General features: G+C 31.3%; 3 protein-coding genes across 3 annotated transcripts; 1 reads left to right on the top strand and 2 right to left on the bottom strand.

Annotated features, from left to right (window-relative positions):
• Window positions 1-913: 913 nt before the first annotated feature.
• On the bottom strand, window positions 914-3,217 carry LOC129313655 (uncharacterized). The gene is made up of 2 exons (XM_054956936.1): window positions 2,950-3,217; window positions 914-1,414 (listed from the first exon to the last, which is right to left on the bottom strand). The coding sequence occupies exons 1-2, from the start codon at window positions 3,148-3,150 to the stop codon at window positions 1,229-1,231; spliced, it is 387 nt and encodes a 128-aa protein (XP_054812911.1). The 5' UTR covers window positions 3,151-3,217; the 3' UTR covers window positions 914-1,228.
• A 9,393-nt stretch (window positions 3,218-12,610) lies between these two features.
• Window positions 12,611-15,649, top strand: LOC129312469 (NAC domain-containing protein 71-like). Its single transcript, XM_054955109.1, has 4 exons — window positions 12,611-12,774; window positions 12,851-13,134; window positions 13,749-14,066; window positions 15,378-15,649. Exons 1-4 carry the CDS (start codon window positions 12,618-12,620, stop codon window positions 15,618-15,620), a joined length of 1,002 nt encoding a protein of 333 aa, XP_054811084.1. The 5' UTR covers window positions 12,611-12,617; the 3' UTR covers window positions 15,621-15,649.
• Window positions 15,650-16,934: 1,285 nt separating this feature from the next.
• On the bottom strand, window positions 16,935-18,236 carry LOC129314167 (transcription factor MYB7-like). The gene is made up of 3 exons (XM_054957533.1): window positions 18,023-18,236; window positions 17,771-17,900; window positions 16,935-17,613 (listed from the first exon to the last, which is right to left on the bottom strand). The coding sequence occupies exons 1-3, from the start codon at window positions 18,234-18,236 to the stop codon at window positions 16,935-16,937; spliced, it is 1,023 nt and encodes a 340-aa protein (XP_054813508.1).
• Between the last annotated feature and the right edge of the window lie 1,724 nt (window positions 18,237-19,960).

Raw genomic sequence — 19,960 nt, forward strand, 5'->3', positions numbered from 1 at the left:
TATAGATAGAATTAGAGAGAGTAGTTTTTAAAGTTAAATTCATTTAACTAAATCTTATGAGTTTTTACATATTTAATAAATTGGTCCATACACTTCAGAAAAAATATCTAATTAATGAATACCTAGTTGTAATTGAGTTACAAAGTGTAGTGTAAGGACTAATAAAGTAAATGATTAAAATGTAAGGAATTGAGTTGTACCAAACTAAACTTTACAAGATTGAATTGTAATTGAATCAATATTATAAGGATTAAATGTTTAACGATTGAGGGAAATGTCAGTTATCATCAGCACGTGAAACCCAAAATGAACAATCTTGAACTGGACCGCCTTCTTCTGAACCGTGTACCAGAGTCAGTGAAAGGAACACTAGAAACACATCTCCATGATGTGTAAATTCTAGTAAAACGGTCACATTATAATGACGTGAAACTGGGAAGCGCATGAACGAATACCTGCTAGACATTAAATATGAATTTCGATCCCTGGAACAAGTTTTAGTTCAAGTTTAAAGAGAAAAATAGATTTAATCAGAGAATCTTTCTTTTAGCCTATTAAAATTCATTTCAGAAAATGCAAAGTTATATTACACAAGTGTACAGTGACCCTTTACAAAGTAGTATCATCACTTGCTCCATCTGACAACCCCACTGTATCATCCCACACATCTCTGTTTCAGAACTTGGAGTCCATTCATGTTAATAAACGGAGACAATGAAGGAAACAGTTTCAGAAAGATGCAGTAATGAGGGTTGACTTATTAGACATGAAACAGTTGGCATAACCATGTCTTATTGGAGGAGGTAAGATTTCCTGTCTCAGACAATAGAATTAAATAGATTCTGACAACTTGAGTCAAGCATGAATTTCCAAAATAAAAAAGCGGCCGAATTATGTCATGAAGATGATGAAATGTGGAGGAATTGTATTTTATTTCACGTCATTGCAAAAGGGAAAAACCAATGATAAGGCTGATTAAACCTCAAAATATCCCATAGCCTAGGAGAACTAGGTAATTCCACAGAACACACATGGAATCTACATAGGAAAAGTCCTGTCTAACTATTAATCATGCAAGTTCACCTACCAAGACCCCCTTCTGCAAATCAAAATCAAAATGTAAAGACTAGATACTAAACAGCATCAAGTTCCAGCTTAACTCTAAAAACCTGTGCCATCTTGACATACAGATATCTCATGCGTATTCACACCAAATGCCTATCAAACTTTATTTCTTCTGCTCCTTGTCAACACCAGTGTCCTTTTGCTTGGGAACAGGTTGAATTCTCACATACGGGTTTCTGGTTAAAGTCTCACCTTTTAGAGCAGCAACATATCGGTCATTTGTATCCTCCTTCCGCTGAAGCTCTCCAAGGAATTCAGCCAGTCTTTCTTTATTTACTTGTCCCATCATCTAATTAACCAAAGCAACCATATTGTCGAGATAAGATTTTTCACCAGAGGAAAGAATTCATTTTGACAAAAAAATAAATAAATAAATAAATCCTAAAACATCCAATGTTAGCAACTATTCATCTCATTTCCTTCAACCAAACAAAAGAGTTATTTAATCTCCGGATAGATTTATCTTACAAGGCAATCCAAATCCAATATGATAGACTACCAATGTAGTTATACAATATCCAGAGATCTATAGTGGAAAAAGAACTATTACAGAATAAGGACGGAAAAAGGTCACCAAATGGTCACCAGACTCAGTAGTGACAACTGACAGCAATATAAAAGATGTGATATTATGGGGGGAATCCAGAATGAATATATTGTTTTACAGAGTTTTGTTGTCTTATAGATGATATGTCAAGTGGGATCCAAAAACCACCCATGAATTTGTATATTGTTATCCTTGGCCTTATCCCAAAGACATTACTCTGAAGAAATTTTAAAAGCACTTCAATCTTCAACTTGGTTTGCTCTGGGGCAGAATGCTACTGCAAAAAATGTAAAGAACAACTGGAATAATCATGAAGTGAAATTACACTGATGTGCAAGGTTAATTTATCCTCAGGGTCACTGTAGCAAATATCCAGTGGCTTATCTGGACAATCTGAATAAAAGAAAAAAAAAAAAATCAATCTCACAGCTTGTTTCACATTCCTTTACCCTTTTAGGAAGATGAATCTGAGGCCTCATTTGTTGTATATAAGTAGAAGTTGATACAATCTTTTATATGTGGTACGGGGCATACAAAGGATTGTAGGAGCTTATATAATTAGGTATTTTTAAATTTTATACAAGTATTACCTAAGCCAGTGCAACCATATCAAATCAAACAGCCTAAATTACCGAGATAAACGAGAAGGTTCGTACCAAGATTAAATCCTAATCACCAGAACTCCATGAGGCGCATATTGGAGAATTTGTCAATTGATATTGATGTTATCCTTGGGTGCAGTTCCAGGTAACAATCATGTTTTACGAAGTACTCATTTGGGCCAGTTCCCTATAGTCTTTTCCCAAAGAGAACTTAAGGTACAACATTATTTATACACCTGACAATTCCATTACTAAAACATGTACAAGGTTACAGTTCAATAAGCTCATTTTCCCCTATAAAACAAACTCCCACTGTGTATTGCAATCTCCTTCGGGTCACTGCAGAAGATTTTCTGATAGACAGCTTATACATCAAAGCACTCATAAGCTCCAGTCACAGTAAAATTAACTACCCTCTACAAAAGCTAACCAGCTCCAGCATGCCTAAACAGAGCTAAATAATGGGAAAACTGGATCATTTCCAAATTTACAACAGTAAAGACTACTCTTGTGCCCACAAGTTAAACACATCTTTCCCATCAATAGTCTAAATACCCAAATCGCTGCCCCAACCATCGGATCAACAGATTACAACATCAGAAATCACAAAATAAGTAAAACAGCTGAAAGATTCTGCGGAAACAGACGAAACAAGGAGAAAGGGAGAGGAGGTACCATGGTTTCGGGGCGAGCATTTTTTCGAAGATGGGCCTCAAGTTGTTCGTTGCGGGTGTTGGTGAGCTGCATGACACCATAGCCAATGACTCCCGGAACGACGCCGCACACGGTGGCGAAAGCAAGGAAGAAGGGCTTGGAATCTCTGGTCCTCCGCACGAGCCACCGCCAACTCGCGCTCTTCTCCCACAGGATCGACATCTCTCGCTCAACCGCTCCGCCGCCTCCCTCCTCTCTTTCTCCTAGTCGCTAGATTTAATTCGATTGTTAATAATCTACTCAAAATTTTATTTTGATTTTCAATTTTATAAGGTATTTTTTCCATGCCTTAAATCTAGCGCGGCTAGTGAGGGCAGCATTTGTATTTAATATAAACTAGACAGTTTTGGGTGCGATGTATGAGTTGAATTAAAAAATTTAAAATAAATATTATTTATATTATTGATATCAACACATATGAAATGATTAAATTTTTAAAATTTTTTTATTTAATTATTTTTTTAAATATTTTATTTATACATATTTGTTTTTATTTTTTGAGTCTATGGTGAAAAACTTATAAAAAAAATACCTGTTTTTAAAGTACTTAAAAAATATTGGCAAAAAAAAAATCTTTCGTTAAAATTCTCAATAACCCTTTATTTTTTATTATGTAAAAAAATTAGATGTTAGTTTTTAAATTGTGACATAAATTATATTTCTATAAACATGGTATAAGAAAGAATTTAAAGAAATCCCTCTTTTTTTTAAATTTTATTATATTCTTTTAATTTTGGGTTCCTATTCTTCTTCTTTTTTATGTGCAAAACAAAAGAGCTATCAGAAAGATAATTTTATTATTTAAGTTTTGCTTGTTTAGAGTACTTAAGTAGTCGCTATATTATCTTGTCAGTGTAAATATATAGTAAAATACACAAAGTTTGAAGTGGCCAAGACCAGAGATAAGGATTGATAATCCAAATCAAGCTTAAAGTTCTTTTTATTTCCTTTTTTTTTTACAAATAATGTTTATGTATGATAGTTGATGAGAGTTGATTGATATTGAGTACAACAAATTAGGAAAATACATGGCAAATAAGAAAAGAAATTAAATCTCATTGATTATGAAATTTAAAAAAGCATGGAAAGTAGAGCAAATGCAAAAGTATAGTCGCATAGAGTTAATACTAACAACCAACAAAATTTAAAAATGGGACTGCTTTTCAATTAATACTCCTGTAAAAGTAGATTAAAAATATATAGAAAATAAAAAAATAAATTAAATCTCATTTATCAAGAAAAATGAAAAGGTACAAGAAAGTATAGCAAATGGAGAATGATAGCGGGATGGAGTTAATACTAATGACCAAAAAATTTAGAAATGGTATTACTCTTGAATCAACTCTCCCATGAAAATAGATTGAAAATATATGAAAAATAAAAAAAATAAGTTAAATCTCATTAATAAATTAAGAGAAATTTTCATATTAACATGAACATAAAAACATGAACATAAATTCTATTAACCAATAATAATATTTTTTTAAAAAAATGGGACTGCTCTTGAATCAATTCCTGTGAAAGTAAGCTAAAAATACATGAAAAATAAATTAAATCTTAGTGATCAAGAAAACTGACAAGGCATAAGAAAATACAATGAATGGAGAAGGATAGTAGGATGAAATTAATGCTAACGATCAGAAAAATTTAAAAATAAGACTGCTCTTGAATCAATGCTCTCGTGAAAGTAAACTAAACATACATGAAAAATAAAAAATAAATTAAATTTTATTAATAAATTAAGAAAAATTTTTATATTAATATTAACCTAAAATCTATTAACCAATGACAGTTAAATTTTGTTGACCAATTAGATTAAAGCTACAAGATTTGTGTGTGTGTATATATATATTGATATTGATATTGATATTTTAATAAAAATAATTATAAATATTTGTCAAATTAATATAACAATAAAATTTATTACAATTAAATGCTAAAAAATTATACAAAAATTTATAATTATAATAATTACATAAAAAGATTTAAAGGGTAAATGAGCAAATTACCCTTTAAATTTTAGGTTCAATAACATTATAGACCATAAACTTATTTATTGTGCATATTCCCTCAATTTTTGAATAATTTGACCAACGTAGTTAATATAAGTTAACTTTAATTATTAGTTAATCTTAAAAATTGCAGAAAATAACTAACAAATTGCAATAAAGAACCCAAAAATCAAACAATGAATCAAAAAAATTATAGAAAAGGAACAAAAAATAATTGTCGTCATTTTTTTTAATTTTTGATGTTCTTTTTTATTATTTTCTTGCCAATTAAAGATCAATATTAACTTTTATTAAAAGTGGGGGCCAAACTATATCGTTTTTTAAAAGTTAAGGGAGCAATTTATATAATAAACAAATTCAGGATTTATAGTATTATTGAACCTAAATTTAAGAGGTAATTTACTTATTTACCTTTATTTTTTTCATATGGTTGTGAAATTATTTTCATTTGTCTATGAAACTAAATAAATGATTAGTTCATATCCAATAATTCAAATGACAAGAAAGTGATACTAGCTTAAGCAATCCCATTTGTGGCAGAATTTTCATTCGACAGGTTCCTGAGTAAACACTACAAAAAAAAAAAAGGAGATTTGTTGGAAATTTTGTGATGACAAAAACGCGCTGCAAAAGTGTCACAAATCTCTCTCAAAATCTGTTCCAAATATTTACAATGTAATTTGGGATAGAATATTGCATCTCCTATATTTGTGACAGAATTTGAAACAGAATAATGCATCTTGAAGATTTGAAACGGAATTTGAGATAGAATATTGCATCTCAAAAAATTGCGACTGAATTTGGGACAAAATATTGAGTCTCTAAAATTTTGTCTCAAACGTTGCGATAACTAATGGTGTAGCAAATATTTGTGACAGAATTTAGGCCTAATATATTAAAATTAAAATTTACTTAAGATACAAATATTTTATGGCTTGTTTGTTTTAACATTTTTAATGAAAAAAATCACTTATTTTTTTCAAAAAATATATTTTATAAGTTTTATGATGTTTCTTTAAACTTTTTTAAAAAATCAGAATTTAAAAAAATAAATATATGATTATTTTAAGAAGCTGCTTTGGATAGTTTCCAAAAATAATTATACACAATAGATGAAAGAAAATGTTTTTAAAATGAGGGTTGCTTAAAGATATCATAAAATTTTAAAATAATTAAATAATAAATTATTTTATAAAAAATAAATCAAATCATAAAATTTTAAGATAACCAAATAATAATCACTTTTTATTAGTGTAATTAAACATAAAATAATATCTACTTTTTATAAAAAGCACTTATTTTTCAATCTAAAACAAATGAGTTCTTAATAATGATGATCTTGTTTGTACGATTCTTTGAAAGCATGCAAAATTTTTTGATATTGTATAATTAATTGCTTATTTTACGTTTTACTGGACTAAATACTCTATAGAAACTATTATGTGTTCTGTGTGATACACGGGTGTCAAATAATAAGTAACGATTTAAATAAATAAATAAATAATAAATATATAAGTTAAATTATAAACTTGCATTATTATTGTTTGCATGGTTTCAACTTTCAAGATTTGAGTGAGGTAGGTCGACATACCTCTTAGTAATTGCCAGGCATGTCAGAGAAGTAAATCTTCAAAGTGAGTATTGTGTCAAACGATTGTGAATTCTCGAAGTCATTTACCCAATTTCTTTAAAGTTTCAAAGCTAACTGAGAGATTTAGAATATGCGAGAACACATGTGAAATAAAATTGTATTACTGAGGATAATTACAATGGACACTCTGTCGGAAGGACAACTGACAAGAGTATGGAAATTGTAAAAAGAATATTGATACTTTACTCCATTGTATGTCACCTATGGAGGGTGAATATTAAGATAATGAAGATGATGAACCTTGTAAGCTCATCCTTACTAATTAATCTACTACAAACTCTCCACTCATCTTATATCTTAATATGATCCCATCATATTCCTTATTTGACAAACATGATAATAAATTCATCTTTTATTCAACTAACTAATCATAACCTTCATAGCTTGTACTCAAAGAGTTAACCAATTAAATCTATAAAAAACACATACTCATGACAGTCATGGTATTGAAAACTGTACTAGACCGGTCGGGTCAACCCGTAAACCGGTGACCCAGTCCTTGTCCGGTCTGGGTTTACCCTTAACCTGGTGAGGGAGTGAACTAGTGTAACCCGATCAACTCGGGTTCAACCCGGTATAACCCGGGTTGACCGGGTCAACCGGGTTATTATTTTTTTAAACTTTACTCCTAAAATGATGTCATTTTTTTTCATTTTTAATTTTTCAGAGCTCTGAGTTCGGAAATAAGATAACAAAAAAAGTGAAATTAAGTTAAAAAATGAAAAATTAGAGGCAAAGCATGCTAAGTCCAAAAATATAGTATTTTATTATTGTTAGACTTTTAAGTGGTTGGATTTGATTGAATGTTTTTATAATTAATGTCTTTTTATTTAAATTGTATTATTTTAATCATGACCGGTTTGCTACCGGTTCAACCCCGATTGAACCACTAACCCATGACCCAGTGCCATGATCTGTTTAATGACCGGTCCGGTTTTACATACATTGCTGACAGTATTAGTTGGTAATATATAAATATATACAATATAAATCCTCTACACATATACACTAAGGCATTAGTAGTAATTATTGATTATGTGCTTTTGATTTCTTTTTCCTTTGCACTTATGAAATATCACCTGTAAAAACATTAACAACGATGACTGAGATAAATATATCATTAATTAAGAAATTTCTAACTTCTAACATATATTCAAATAATATTTAAGATTGTGTAAGCATAACGGTTTCACACCCAAAATCACAAAATCACATATAATACCACATATTTTCATATAATACCAAATATTCACAAAATTAATATGCATGCATGATCATCTATTACCTTATAATTTCCGTATTCTTTCTAATTGAGTTCATGGGCTATCAAGTAATAAGATTGCAATTAGATATTTTGACTCACCCCAAGCTCTAGCCAAAGGTCACTGCTCCTTAAACTTGGATCATGGACTCCCTTACCCATATGGTATTTATATAATTGCTAATACACATTACTACTCTCAGAGTGAGTATCATTGGCTAAACAATTCTAGGCACTACTTAAATATTGTCCATACCATGTGGACCTAAATATACTCTCTCAGATCATAGGGTGAACTCCCTCCCATCTATGTCACACATGTACATCACATTTGTGATCATTCCAGTCTCATATTTTTAACATTTTTACCACATATGCAAATTATTTATTCTTCAAGAATTCATAATGCCACAACACCAATAATTCATGATTCCACAACAATTCATGATTCTATAATAATTCATAATACATTACATTCAAACTCCGGTGCATTACTCAAACTTGTAATACATAAATCACATACACATACATCTTTACACATTCTCATATGTGTATATATATATATATAGTTCATGCTTACACCTTTTTCCTCAAGAACAACATTTATAAAAAAAATCACAATAAATGCTAGAATTAATATATGAGAAAATTTAGGTTCTCGGTTACCTCCACCCTTAAATCAATCAAAAGGGCACTTAAAACATGTATCCATAAGGTCTCCAATCATACACAATAGCCACAAAATATTAATCCACAATTAACATGAGTTTATCATTATTGGGCGCATGTATATACCCAACACTACCTATGACCTAACACAACACTCTAAACTTATTCCGTTAATTAGTTTAGAGTTTTTATTAACTTTATTAAATTCATGAAACCCCCAAGAGCCTAACATCGAGTCTGCAATTAGATGGTACTGATATTGTCCATGCCACACTAAACCACCAAATTTGGAACAAATAGTTCATCTCAAAAAGTGTGTCCTAACTTGTGAATGGATTTTAGAATTTTGTGGCAAAAAATTTGCGATTAGCAAAATAGTGACGGAAGGCTACTGAAATTCCATCACAAAACTACGGCAAAATCCATCGCAAAGCAGGTCTTTTTTGGTAGTGAAACTCAATCCGAACTAGTCTGGACATTTGTTAAAGTTCTCATAGCTTGATATGAGATATATTCAGCACAGCGGATACTTTAAAAAAATGGAGAAGGGTCTACTTGGTCTCGGTGGGACCCAAAGGTGGTACTGATACAGAACAGTCCTTAAGCATCGAGGTTATGTTCAACTTCAAGTGCAGATCGACATCCATGGCCCTCTTTTCTTGAGTTGAGTTTATCTAGTGGTTTACGCATTCTAATTGGTATGGGGCTACCACTTTGAGCCACCACACAGAACACAGTTATATATTTTTAATCTGTGCTTACTTGGGGAAATATCGATATTCGTATCGTTTTGTTTAATATATTCTGGATAGTGAACACCACAGAAAGGAGAAACATTATATTATTGATCTTGACCAACATTATTAATTTGTGTGTAATACGAAGATACGTGCATGTTAATTATAACTATTTCACTATCCATGCCTTCACATGATTCAATAGTTTTGAAATCTCTTTCAAAAGCATCCATTATATATGTTAAAACAAGGAAAATGACCTAAAATGAAAGCTTTGCTAAAGTAATGAAGAAAGAAGAATGTGATCAATTTTTCTTTTGTTGCATGCACTAACTGATATGAAAATTCAACAGCGGCAGGCAATACAAGTTTGGGGAATCCGCTCGCCACTGATCCTCTTGATATCCTTTAGTTCAGTTTATATATATATATATAGAGAGAGAGAGAGATCAATGACTAGAGGTATAAAGAGATGTATGATAACTGGATCTGAATTATTCGAGAGTATGGATTCTGTACTATTTGATTATTCAAATGGATCAGTTTTGGAGTCTCCTTTACAATTCATCAACAGCTATTTCTCTCTGATTTCTCAAAGATATAATGTTAATTATGTGAATTGTTCCAACAGGAAATAAGAAAATCTTTCAGCAGAAGACTTCTTCCGCAAAACAAAACCCTTCTCTCTCCCTTTTGTCAATGAAAGTTAGTTTTTCACAACATACCTATATGTGTGTTAAGACAAAAATGATACACAGCCACAGACTCAGATATGTAGGTATTGGAAGTATAGCTCAGATATTCTTCACCCTCCCTTTTGTTTTATAGTTAAAAAAATTAAGGATTATCTTCAAATATTGTCAATTCAGATATATCAGTCAAATAATAATTTAAACCCACAACTCTTATTTCTAGCCAATTAACTAGCAGGTGCCTAAAACTACCATTTGCTAACAACAACAACAACAAGCCTTTATCCTACTAGGTGAGGTCGGCTATATGGATTGCAAGACACCATTGTGCTTTATCATTTATCAAGCTTTTAAGAATATTATTAATTAAGAGATCATGTTCAATAACTTTCAAGAATGTTCTCTTAAGCCTTCCTCTACCCTCTTAATCGGACTCAAAGTTACATATTCCACTCTTCTCACTGGTGTCTCTCGTGGTCTTCTTTGTACATGCCCAAATCATTTTAACCGATTTTCTACCATTTTTTCCTCAATAGGTGTTACCCTCACCTTTTTGTGTACATGCTCATTTCGAATTTTATCTTTACGTGTATGTCCGCACATCTATCGTAACATTCTCATTTCTGCTACTCCAACTACCACTTGCTAATTAATAACAAATTAAAGATCAGCAAGCTCCAAAGAGACAATAAAGATCAGATCTTTTTTAAAGATAGTTATTGAAAACCCGCTTATTTGTGTTTTACAACCACGTACCCAGATTGATCATGATCTGGCTTTTGTAGAAAAAAAATGCTCAAACTCTGATCAGAAACACTAACACAGATTGGTCAATTATCCCAACAACAGTATTAAAGATAGAAGCATGTAGACTACGCATCTAAATTGTAAGTGAAGTGGTTACATAAGAGTACGTTAGTGTGTGAGAGAGAGAGACCAGTCAAAGATTTTTGTTGCAGACATTAAAGTGCGTGAGAGTGTCTTTAGCCCAATGAAAATGATATTTTAAGGGCACCAATTAAGGGGAACAAAGGAAAACAGTAAAGAAAAAGTAGGTTTGGATGGCAAGAAAAAAGGAATAAAAGGGGGCCAGCAAGAAACATGGAAAGAAAAAGAAGACAGAGACTGTGTGTGTCTGTGTGCCACTGCCAGGCAGAATTTTTTAGATCGATGCTTGACGATGAATCTCTCTCCACCTCATCGCGACTCATTCATGATAAAAGGTTTTCTTTTTCCTTGAGGCTAAATGTTAAAGACAAACCTGAATCATCACATTATTGACCCCACAAAAATTAATCCGTAGTACATATATGCGTGTATGCATGCATGCATGCAAGACAAATACAGATAAAATTGGATGCAGATTAATTTAAATCTTCACTATATAGCCTCGTTAGTTTTGATCAAGTACTCTTTCATATGTATAATATAAATTACAACGAGTTATATATTAGTTGAAGTTCAATCTAGCTAGCTCCTTTAATTTCGGGTGAATATTAAATTCAAGAACGCTCCTATATATATATATATATATATATATTTTTCATGGTCATAAATATCAATCACCTGGTACGTATAGAGAACGTATATTACTTACTTGCACTGGATGTTATACTATACGTATAAGATTCTATACCTTTTTCTCCTTCGTAAGTATGGTGCTGAGAATATAAAAATGTATACGATATCTTCAACACCAAGGTATATCACACAAAACACGTTCATTCATGTCCTTAAACATATTTAGCATAATTATTAAAGATATATAGGCGTTATCTAGACATCCTATTGTTCTCTCATGTCCAAAATTTCATTTGTTGGATGAGATAAGACAGGAAAGCGAATTGTGTATTACATATCAAATGTGTTGATTAAAAAAAAAATGATGTTATAGGTCCTCAATTCGTTGGATCAAACCAACGGATCAGATTTCTTTTATAGGGAATAGACAACAAAATTTCAAGATTCACTTTTTCTGTTAATTGCGTGTTGTGCAGTATGAAAGGTTTTAGAGGCATATGCAGCCTCTTGTATAGGTTTTTTTTTAACACCTTTTCTAAGTGTGCGAATATCATATATGGTATTGAAAAATAGGTTAACCTAACCAGTTTAAAAAGCAAACCATTGAATCATTATTTTAATCAGTCTAATAAAATATTTTATTTTTAACTGGCAGTTTAAAAAAGAGAGCTTTCTTATATGTTTTTAAAAATTTTACTCTTAATCTAACCTTTGTTTGTATGAAAAGGAGATATACACATACAAATATGTCGATGTTGAATTTAAACCTAGAATCTCTTTTAAGAGAGAGAGAGAGGCGGTGTTGCTATTCGGATAATTTTACCATTTGATACAAATGGAATCTACTCGAAAGCCAAAGAGCCTCCCTTTTTCAAACTTTAGCCCCTTAATCTCCTATTAATTACAGAACAAACCACATCGCTATCCACTTTATTTAATGTAATTTCACAGGGCAAACGCCTGTATGTATATTGTTGGTTGTCGTGCAAGCCAGTTTGACTCACAATATATACTTCACACATAGTTCTCTCTCTTTCTCTTTATTGTTCATCCATCTCTTCTGATCTCTAAAATAGCAATAATATAATGGCTCCAATGAGTTTACCGCCTGGATTTCGGTTCCATCCAACAGATGAAGAACTTGTTTCTTACTACCTCGAAAGAAAACTAACAGGCCGCTCCATAGAGCTTGAGATAATCCCTGAAGTTGATCTCTACAAACATGAACCTTGGGATTTGCCAGGTACATACATGTCTGAATTCTTCTGAATTGTTTGTTCCATCTGATATGAGAAATAATTAATATAATGAAGATGCAGAAAAGTCATTGTTGCCAAGTAAAGATATGGAGTGGTACTTCTACAGTCCAAGGGATAGAAAGTATCCAAATGGGTCAAGAACTAATAGGGCAACAAGGGCTGGTTATTGGAAAGCTACAGGGAAAGACAGGCCAGTGAAGACTTCTGAAAAGCGACGTGTTGGGGTGAAGAAGACGTTGGTGTACTACAGGGGTAGAGCTCCTCGTGGCATAAGAACCAACTGGGTTATGCATGAGTATCGCCTCATTGATTCTGAACCTGCAAGTGTTTTCTCTTCTTTAAAGGTATGTATATATGTACTTTTGGTTGGATTCTTATAGAAAGCGTCTTAGAATCCAAGTCATTAAATCGATATTGGGTGTACAGTGACATCAAATCATGAAGAAACTTGTGTCAAACTAGAGTTTTTGGATAGAATTGAAGGAGTAAGTTATCAAAACTGTAATTGGTTGTGATGTTAGTATTTCGTAGGGGCTTTAGTTCCTGTGATTTCTGCTGCTGAAGTAGAGTTGATGATGATTGAAAGAAGAAGCCCTAAAAAGACACGAATATTTTAAAGTCTCCTCATGATCCTCACCATAAGTTCAGTATTTTGCTTTACAGTTTCATTTTTCCTCTTTTTAAAGACGGTGTCATTATAAGTGTAGTCCACATTCTACGTTCAGCTTAAATGTAGAATATCATAGACCATAGAGTATATATGTTCCGAACTACTGTGTTGCATAAAGATTGGTGCACAAGGATTTTACTTTTCTATGAATTATGATCAGTATAACAATGACTCTTTACTTTTTCACTCTCAGTACTCGTCCTAAAACCTGCTTTTTTCTGTTATGATACTTTTCTTGCTCCATTATGTTCAATCATAAATACTATATAAAACTTGTAATTATAACAGGAATCTTATTCATTGTGTCGCGTGTTCAAGAAGACGACGATCCAAACCTCGGAAGCACCTAAAGAAGAAGGAAAAAGTAATAAGGAAGCGAAGAAGGAATCAGTACCAGAAGAGGAAGATGATGAGAAAGTTGTAAATCATGATCATGACAATGAACCCCCTAATTGTGATGCTTCTTCTTCGGATCTCACTCAAGGAACACCCACTGAAACTGGTATGGAAGATGATTTTCAAGCACAGTTCGCTTGTGATGGAGCAAACACCGCAGCTAATACTTATTCTATGGGCAAAAAGGTGGACCCATCAAATCTGTTTCAGGTGCTTCGTTTAGTTTGAATTTCACTTTTTGTTAGTTATCTAATTAATCTCCATGAATATTCGAAATTTATGAGATGTGTGGGAGAGCATGAAAAAAAATTGATAAAACCAAGATCATATACAAGCAATCTAAATACAGAAAATCTTATAAAATCATTATACGATGAAATCTCATATCATTTGTTGAACATCAATTACTATTGAATAGGAGTTAATTAATTATTGCTGCTTAGTTGTCAATTGAATATCTCATTTACAACTATCCAACAATAATGGATAACTCCAATACAATTAACAAATTGCCAATTTCAGTAATAGTATTACTTTAGAGTAATTTTGTAGTCACATAAGACTTTTATATTTAGATTGTTTATATGAGACATACATGAGATGGGGTGAATTTTCCATTAGCCTAGCTAGGACTACAAAATTTAATATTTATATATACTTCATATGTAATGGCTAATATATATTGTTGTTTTATATTTATATAATCAGCTTAGCTTATGACTCAGCTACCAATTACCTTGGCTAACCCAAAAAAGTATAGAGTATAATCTCACAAAGGGTACGGTAGATCTTATATGTGTTTTATTACCTCTTACATTTCAATGAAAGTTTACCGTAGATTTAAGTGTTGTGATTGCTAATTAAGGGTCCGCATAATATGAGTTTGAGTTGGTTCTTTAATTTGATCTTAAAACTACGAAAGGTGGAAGTATCAATATGAAGTTCATATATCTTTTTGTAAAGCCCTTCTTCTTACTAAAAAATCAATTGGACTGACTCCAATATTGCATATGTATGCTCGTTGCTTTTTCTTCACCATCCCCAATAACTATACTTTTGACTTTTGACTGACTCACCAAAACGGTTCCAAAGTAAACACATCTTTTCCTCCCCCATTCTCCTCGTATAGTGCATCAACGTTATTTCACAATCCAGCCTATTTCTTTAATTACATTGGGTGAATAACAATTAGACCCCAAAATAATGAGCTAATTAATGATAGCTAAATTTTTTATTAATTATTTTTAAAAAATGATGAGTTGCAATTATCAATTCAAATAATTATAAACAAGAACCACATATACAATATTACATTTAAACTTTAAAAATCTTATCTAAACTCTTGAATTTGAAATTATATATCATCTAATAACATAACGATATATCAATATACATCTAATTAAACTGTTTATTTTTTCCCATAAAATAACCAATTTAGGTAAAATTCACTTGCTTATCATATTTTACATGGTATATATATTGGCAATAATTAATATAGCCTAATTAAGTACATATGTGCAGGATATAGAGGTACCTAAATATGGAAGCATGAACGAAGAATTTGCCGCACACACAGTACCTTTGGAGCATTTGGAGATGGAAGATTTGCCTCAAACAGATTTGGCAGAGACACAGCCATTGCTAATGAAGCCTGAAATGATGAGTAGCCATTGCATTATATATGATAAATACAATAAGGACTGTTCCTATGGAACTTTGGAAGAGGTTATTTCACGGCGTTTCTCTCATGATATACAATTTTAGTCCCTCTTTTATCGACAGTAATATATCCATTAATCTAACATCACATTATATATATATAACCACCAATGGGAAATTGTTTTCTTGAAAATTGTAGAATATCTTGATGAGCCAAGGGGGAATGTGGAGTACAATTAGTTTTGGGGTTTTCTTTATTATTATTTTATTTATTTCTTTATTTCTTTAATTTTAAGTACCCCCTAGAGTCCTTAACAAAGGGCAAACTTTGAAAATTTTTTAGTCCTTAATATAAGATAAAAGTTCAAGTAATTAATTTTTTTTCTAATTTTATCCTTGTTTATTTATTATGATTTGAATTCTTAGATTCTTAGACAACAATTTAATATAGTAATTAATTGTAAAGAAAGGAAAAATGGGAAGGTTACATTTTTTTTAACAATTATAAGTATATAATAACTACTATTTTTTAATAAGGGCGATGTTAGTTAAGTTTAGTTTATTTATTTATTTTTTATAAACGTTAAGTTTAGTTTATATTAAAGAGATGAGAAATATAGGCTTACAGTATTTGGAGTCATGATTTCGCTTGAGATTTGGGCTTTTTCTTTGGGCCTAAATTGGTCTTTCTGTGAAGATCCATGCTAGCTTACCCTAAATTTAATGTTGTTCCTTGGCCCAACCCCATGATTAGTTTTAGAAATGAGTGAAGAGCCCCTCATTATTCCATTACATAAACGTAAATTAGAGATAATTGACATTGCTTTACTCCCATGCTAATTATTTTAATCTTATCATCTTGAAAAAATTAACTCATATTTGTTTTGATTATTACTTGAATACATTTTTAGTTAAAGAATGCAAAATTGAAATATAGTATATATAATAAATTTTACATTTGAACTACTAGAGTATGTATTTGAAAATAGATTAGATAAATCACATCTATGTGCAATTTTAACAAAATAGAAATAAAGAAGATAATCTACTTTTTTTATGATGATGAGCACTAAATTGCCTCCTCTGGGCATGCAATTATAGATATAAAAAGATATACCATATTCATATAACTAGTCGAAGGTATCGAATTAACTTATCTTGGAATCTTAAATTTAAGTCATAAAAAATATAATCATGTTAAACAAAAATGTTAAAAGCTTCCTCGAGATACTTGCAAGGTTACTGTTGATAATGATAGTCTCATATAGTGGGGTTTCAAGTCAGTTTGAACCAGTGGTGGTAATACCCAAGTTTCTAGGATAACTTAAAAAAATAGAATTAAGAATTTTATTCCAACAGATCTTTCTAATGATATTATGCTGATACAATGGCCGGCAAGCAGAATCATTTATATAGCATTTAAAAGTTCCAGGCAAACTCATCCATAAAGCTGGGATCTTCAGACATGAATTCAGATGCAAGTATACTCTCCATCATGTAAAGATCAACGTTTGCCCCCTCAAGACAATCAATATTATTCACTTCAATAGCTCCCTTCTCTTGCTGAACCACGTGTCCTAATTCCACTGCTTTTTCCCATGGCTCAGCTCTAAAATTATCGGAAAGTGCAACCTCAGATGGGTTTATGCAAGAAGAAGAAACATTGCTGAGTGTGTTTTCCATTGATAATTCAGAAGGGCAAGCTGAGAATTGATGAGAGTGTTGATTACAGTCATAGTTATGATTAGAAATAATACTGGAAACAGCTTGCTCATTAAAAATTGGTAGAGGCTGAGCTTTAGGGACTAGTGAAGAACAAGGTACACTGCGTGCTTCCATGGGAATGAAACTGAAGGAATTGGGATTGTTCGAATGAATACCATATGAGACTGAGATATCGCATGATGCTGCAGAAGTTTCTGTTTTATGAAAAGCAGAAGCAGAAGAAGAAGAAGAAGAAGAAGAAGAGAGAAGAGTGTGAGTTTGAGTTTGAGGGTTCAAGCCATGAGATAGGAACTTCTTCTTGATGAAAGAGTTCCAGAAATTCTTGATCTCATTGTCAGTTCTTCCGGGAAGGTGCTTCGCTATTTGGGCCCATCTGCACATCAAGAATTCATTCATTTATTTATTTTTCCTTTCTTGTTTTTGTACAGACTCATATACATCAATAAATATATACATACACATACATATATATATATATAGCTTTCACAGCTGAGAAGAAAACCATCTGGTTGTTCTTGAATTATATATACCTGTTTCCCAGAATCCTATGAACATCGATGATAACCTGCTCTTCTTCTGAAGTAAAGGAGCTCTTCTTAAGGCCTGGTCTCAGATAATTCATCCATCTCAATCTGCAACTCTTTCCACATCTCTGCAAGCCTGCATAAATACATACATACATACATAAATACACACACACACATATAATTAAGAAAGATACAGTACACATAGAGAGACAGACAGAAATGTATGAACAAGAAAGAGTGAGTATGTAAGTGTGCCTGCAAGCGTAGGGACAGAACTCCAATTATTGTGACCATGGATGCTGATAAATCTGATAAGCTTCTCATCTTCTTCAGGAGACCACAGTCCTCTCTTCATCTTCTGTTTGCTGCAGCTAGCAATACCATGCATGGCCATGACCAATCTCAATTTCTCTCTCCCTTTTGAGCTGACATGAGAATTTGGTCTGACCTCTCTCTTTTTCTCTGCCATTTAGAACCTTACAGTATAGCTTATATATCTACAGAACAAATTAAAAGCAAACATATAGATTTAGATTTAAAACTAAAATATCACTCAGTGTACACACACACACACACAGACATACCTTGAGCATAACCATTAACCGCTATGATGGCGGAGACAAGAATCAAGATGATTATTTATAAGCCCTGGACTGATCATTGAGCAAGTCACGACTTTGATTTCAAAGTTAACTTTTGGACCACAATGCTAACAATTCTCTCATAATGGGCCTAAATGTCATTCTCTCTAATTTTTAACGCTTTAGAAATGGTGAAAGTAGGAACTGGGAAGGGTGGGAAGCCTTGTGGCACAAAATTTAATAAAATTTAGAAACTAACTACTGCAATAAAATTTAGAATTTATAATTGGTTTTGATTGTTTGATGAAGAATGCCACGTTTTTGTAATTAATTATATGAAATGAATAAATAAAATAAATAATTTTAATCCTATATATTATCAAGGGGCTATGGCATTTATAGCCCATATTAGAAGACAAAATTAAGCAAATAGCCCAATATTTATTGTATTTTATATTATAACCAGTTTATTATATTTGTTAATGATATATTGTTATATATTAATGACAAACTTTTATAAATTTTTATATTTTCATTGGTAAATGCCTTGTATATCAATGGCATGCCCCTTATAAATCTACGTAAACTGATTATACTTCTAAATTTTTAAAAATTTAGTCCATATTTTTTTGATACAAGTTTTTTAATTCTTGCTAGTGAGCCAATTTATCCTATTATCAATTATCATAATGTAAAGATTTTATTGGAGAGAAAAATGTTAGTATTTTTATAAGCATTTATTGAGTTGTAAAAGTTTATCCTAATAACATCGACTAATCCTTGATCTAATTCACTTGTATTTTTTGTATAATAGTAATAATGGCAAAGTGAAGGGGAAAGAGAAACAAGGGAAAAAATGGCTTTAAGTTGTGTACTTGTAATTATGATTGATATAATTTAATAATTAATTTTAAATTATTGTAATTTATGTGTTTGTATTGTTTTGATTTTAAATTTAATAAATTATATGATTTTAAATTTTAATAAATATTTTTATCCAAACCTTTTTTTAATATTGTTTGCTTTATTAGAACTGCTAGATGTCCCGATCTTGTTTTAATTCTGTCTTAATTTTTAATGGGATGAGACATGAGACATGAGTGTCTTGATCCCATTTTATCTCGTAAACACCCCAAGATAAAACGTGAGAAACCAAAAAATTTGTAGAAATACAATTATTAGTCCTTCCTATAATTTTAGCATATTTTGCTCTAAGTTTTATCAATCTCCAATCATAAATGTCATGTCTTATTTCTTGCTACTCATTTTTTATATAATAACCGAGCATAATTTTAACAAGCCAGTACAATATCAGTAACATTGTTTATATACATATTAGCCACCGTTTATTTCTTACATTCATATTTAAAAATATAAGGACAAAGATTGCATACATATAAAATTTAAAGAAGTTGGAGCAATGAAAATAAAAAGCATATGAACTAATAATATTAGAACATGATAAAATTAAAGTATAAGGATCAATAGTTATATCTTCCCACAAAGAAATTAAAGAAAAAAAATTGAGGAGCAAATAATTAAACATAGATAATAATTAATTACAATCAAAGAAGGGAAATGTGAATAATTACATATACAACACACACACACA

The sequence above is a fragment of the Prosopis cineraria genome, unplaced genomic scaffold (assembly GCF_029017545.1).
Source record: "Prosopis cineraria cultivar Desert tree isolate PC_DT_omini unplaced genomic scaffold, ASM2901754v1 PC6, whole genome shotgun sequence".
Classification (NCBI taxonomy): domain Eukaryota; kingdom Viridiplantae; phylum Streptophyta; class Magnoliopsida; order Fabales; family Fabaceae; genus Prosopis; species Prosopis cineraria.